The 4,674-nt window shown below is 51.7% G+C and overlaps 1 protein-coding gene across 1 annotated transcript; it reads right to left on the bottom strand.

Annotated features, from left to right (window-relative positions):
* Positions 1–365: 365 nt before the first annotated feature.
* LOC149349532 (uncharacterized) lies at positions 366–1,034 on the bottom strand. Its single transcript, XM_089575464.1, has one exon. It carries the CDS (start codon positions 1,032–1,034, stop codon positions 366–368), a length of 669 nt encoding a protein of 222 aa, XP_089431590.1.
* Between the last annotated feature and the right edge of the window lie 3,640 nt (positions 1,035–4,674).

The raw sequence follows: 4,674 nt of genomic DNA, 5'->3' as shown, positions 1-4,674 counted from the left end.
TCATTTGTGTGGAGACAGGGAAGGCATGCACAGGTGTCACATCCTCATGGCATGTTCATTTAGAGTGGTCTTCCTGAGGTTTAAATGGGTGCTGATGCCTGTAGTGGTCACACCTCGCAGTGCTTACGGCAGTATGTGTGCAGTTTGATGGCTAAGGAGTGGCAGATGCTAGATTCATATCACTGTTCATTCCAACATAGAATTCAGACTGCTTTTAAGCTCACATTAAATGCCTACTGCACTTTTGACCATCATGTAACTAATTAACCAGCCCTTTGGCGCACTCCAGTGGCAGCGAGAAACCGTGCACAGCCGCAAAGGCCGTGTGGGGCATCCCCCGGGTCGTGCACCTTTGCCGGTCTGCTTCACTGGTTGACGGTGTAGACGAGGGCGTTGTCGGCAGACACCCTCTGTGCTTGCCAGCAGACCAGCAGCACCCCCATGAAGCGGATGCAGAGCAGCGCGATGGCCGTAGCGCCCACGTCGATCATGGCGCGATTGAAGAGGCCCTCGAGCCGATAGTCGCACGAGGCACGGTGCGCGCCGTAGCGCTGGCAACCGTGCGGGCAGCAGGACGGCGGGATGGGCAGGCCCCGGGCCCGGTAGTCGTGCGAGCCGTTGGGTCCGCCGCAGCAAGCCAGCGTGCGTTGGGCGAAGTCCAGTCCGGTGCCCTGGCAGCCGTCCAGGTCTCGGAGGACGACGCTGCGCACCGCGGCGCCGATCACGTGCCGGTACTCGAACGAGGCGACGGCGCAGCCGATTTCGCAGGCTACCATGCAGGCCAGGATGCCGGCGAACACGTACAGCGCCCGGTAGTTGTCGCGCCTTAGGCCCGGCACCAGCAGCAGGGCCAGGGGGAAGGACAGCACGCCCATCACGATCAGGATGATGGGCGTTCCCAGGCGGCCCGTGTAGAAGTTTGAGTAGGGCGACAGGCGGCCGTGCCAGTGGCTGCCGACGGCGATCATCGCCACGGCGGACATGAGCAGCACGGCCGCAAACACTCCGACCGCTTTCTTCAACGGGCTCTGCATCTCCGCCGGCCGCGTCGTGACTCGTGCACTGCGCGGGCTTCTTCTCACCTTCGTGACGCGTTTGGGACATCCTTGGCACGGCCAAGTGTTCGACTGCTGCGCTCCGCCACCTGCCGCCCCGACTTCGGCCGGGACGCCCGGTGACAGCTGAATGGAGACAATGGCAGGCCGCGACCCGGACCATGTCGTTGCTTTGCACTTGTCCACCCGCTGGATGGTGCGCGCTGCTTGTCTTTCCACTCTTGGGAAAGATCAGTCTTGCGCACACGCGATTACTTCAGTGGCAGCCCATGAGAAGTTCCGTCCTTCTTTTATTAATGAGCTGGTGCGGCTTGCTTGAGCAGTGCATACGAAGACAGGCGCCGCACTTAGCTGTTCGTGCTCTGAGGGGGCAATGGCCCAAGGTGCTAACAGATCGTGGAGGAGGCCACAGACCCACTGTGGGAAGTAGAAAAAGTGTAAAATTCACACTGGTTCCGACTACGCGCCTATTGGCTACAAAAAATAATTCAAATAAGTGTGTTCTTTTAACTCAGATAAATCATCGTTTCATTTTTTGTTACATTTGAACCATTATTAGAAAAACAAGAAAAAAAGTTGACATTTTTCCAACTTGATTTACGCACAGATCCAAAGCTACTGCAGAAGTACCACACAGTGGGGTTTTTTTCTATGAGAGTTTTTGTCTATGAAAACACTAAAAAAAATGGTCTGGGATAATAAACCACTAAACTGTTACTATTCTCCAGAAAGTAAACATTTTAGTTCAGTCAAAAGAATTAAAATAAACCCGGATTAGCTTTGTGAAGTTGCTGAGAAAATAGATCTTAAATATATATGTCCCTTACCTCTGTCCTTACCGCGCCTGGCCCCTGGATAAGTAACACCGCCCAGTATTTTGCAAAAGAACTGTATTTCAGATTCGGTTTTTTTCGTCACCCATATGAGGGAGTATTTTTAAATTTCTAGCGAAGCGTCTCAGCACGGAGCGATCGCGGCGAGCATGGCGTCCAATATGTGGCGTCCTCGTCTCGCACCGACCCTGCTCAGCGACGGCGGTGTTCTTGCGATTGCGCAGCATCGACACGCAACTGTGTAGATGCAAGCGGCAGCTTTGTGCGAACAAATGACGTCCATTCGTCGTATTTCAGTTTGGACCGAGATTACTGCTCCGCCCACGGCCGGACTGTCGACTGGTGCACATCTGTAGCCTTCGTTTTCGCCGTTGCTGAGGAGATTCGCTGCTTCCCGAGCCTCTCTGAAGGCATCGGGCGTGTTCTGAACGATTCCGTGCCACCAGCAGTGTAGCGGATCGAGTTTTCTCCAGCACGGCCCGGGGTCGGCCTTGGCGCTGCGCTTTTTTTTACTGATCGGAAAGTTTAGCATGAAGACTTCTGTAACTGAGTACTCGTTTGAATTGTGGACTTTCTTTTCTCTGACTGAATATCCTTATTACTTTTGGGCAGCTTTTTCCTTCGTAAGCAATGCATATCCTGCTTTTTTCTTAGTGACATTACAGAGACAGCTCTATAAAAGTTAAAAAAAAAAACAGCAGCTGCTATTTATGGGGGTTTAACGTCCCAAAGCGACTCAGGTTGTGAGAGGACGCCGTAGTGAAGGGCTCCGGAAATTTCGACCACCTGGGGTTCTTTAACGTGCACTGACATCGCACAGCACACGGGCCTCTAGAATTTCGCCTCCATCGAAATTCAGCCGCCGCGGCCGGGATCAAACCCGCTTCTTTCGGGTCAGCAGCCGAGCGCCGTAACCACTGAGCCACCGCGGCGGCTTAGCTTTTTCATGTTTGACTATATGAAACAAGCTGCATGTATCAAAATTCTAGACCTCATAATAATTTTTCTCTTGTGATTGGCTGCTTGTTTAGGTTACATGAGAAAGTTTTAACCACGAAATGTGAAAGAAGCTTAACTGTATAGCTACACTATGATGTGCTGCAACAAAGCAGAAATTTTCAAATTGATGGGTAAATAAATTCTTTACGCACGCCACCCTAGAACCAACTGTTTTACCGCGATAAGGAAAGATTTCAATGCTCTACATATGCTCGGGCAATATTTCTGTGACAGCGGATACCACCGCCGCGGAGCGCTCGACTAAAAGCTGACGTGATCCTTCACGGCAGATATGTGAAAGCTCTGACAAGCATCTGCGATCTCACTTGGCTGCGGCGACGTGTTTTTCCGACTGAAGCCTAGCCCGCACGGAGCGTTTTTCGCACGCGACGAACGCCCCATGCTCGTCAGGCTTGAGTCCAGCACGCTTCACCGGGACTCCGATAGCCCTCACTGGAGGGAAGCTCCGGGGACACGTCGAAGACGCGCGTCAGACGCTCAGACATATGTGACACACGTGGCGCCATATGTGGTGATGTGCGCTGCTACGTTTAAATGGTTTGGCAGACCTTTCCAGGGCGCGAAAGAGGCCACTGTCGGCACAGGCTCGTTTCTCTTCCGAGGCTTTGGACATGTGTGGGTAAGCACCAATCTCTAAGCACGGTTAGGAACTTTCTTAGACACGATCAACGTTTTGAAATTCAGGTCGTATGTGTGCAGAAAGCTGCGACGTTCCTATAGTTCTTTGCAACACCGCATTGACAACCGACAAAGCAGTTCACAAGATGACGTAACGAGTCAACAGACCAATCACGTGCCGGACTGAAGCACCTCCTTTCTAGAGCGCAGAGCGTATACTGGCGTGACTGTCTTTGACAAATTCCTACGCGGGGGGTCACCACGCATATCGCAACCTGCGCTGCCAAAACTATGCGTGGTTCACCATCGTGGCGCCCGTGAGGTCGGGTGCATCCACAAGCGAAGCGAAAAATAAAAGACCGAGGAGCAAAGCACTCTCACAAGTGACCAGCCAAAGGCCTTCACGTGGTGACGATGCTCCCGTGTGCCATCACTTCGCTAGGCGCCTTCTCCGCCTCGGTCTGGCGCAGTAAGTGGGGCTAGTTCAGCTGGCGTACAAAGCAAACGTAGTACGATGCAAGGCTAAGGCTGGAACGCATTTCAAAAGGCTGCGGCCGCTAACCGGTAAAAGCTGCTTTTTCTTTCGCAAACCCAGGCCACCAAGATTACATTCACATTAAGATGAGCGCACTAAATTACATCATCTTCAAATTTTGTAACTCTGTACGGTGTGACGTTCTCGGTGAACCAATGATTTTTTTTTTTCAGTAATTGATCACTAGTAATCTAGTTGACAACATTTTGTTTTTTTTTTTCCAAAAACAAGTAACCAATGCTGTAACTTCCGAGGACCTGAACTCAGTGACCCAGCACCCTGCATTTTACTAGCCTCGTGTTCCGCGCTTCGCATTCACCACAACTGCACAACGAAATGTCATGTCCCAGAAAGTGCTTTCGACTGCGGTCCACATCACGCAACCATATCACAATTTAGCACCCCGAGGAAATCCCAAATGTCTTTTGATATCACTGGGAATATCATGGGATAATAATTCGGTCCGTGCTGCGATCATTAATTTTAGAGCGCTGCGTCTGAGATAACTCGCAGATGTGCATTCGAGGAAAGGCGTTCACAGACGACGTAGCTAATGACATTGGCATTTTGGGTTCGTCCATAGAGATGTTCTCTGGCTGTGCTAGCTGCTGTA

This window comes from Amblyomma mixtum, chromosome 3, assembly GCF_055824585.1.
Source record: "Amblyomma mixtum isolate Tamu chromosome 3, ASM5582458v1, whole genome shotgun sequence".
Taxonomy (NCBI): Eukaryota; Metazoa; Arthropoda; class Arachnida; order Ixodida; family Ixodidae; genus Amblyomma; species Amblyomma mixtum.
This window is presented reverse-complemented; position numbering and strand designations above follow the sequence as displayed.

Excerpts from the sequence above, each read along its gene's own strand:
- LOC149349532 (XM_089575464.1), bottom strand. The coding sequence starts at position 1,034 with ATGCAGAGCCCGTTGAAGAAAGCGGTCGGAGTGTTTGCGGCCGTGCTG.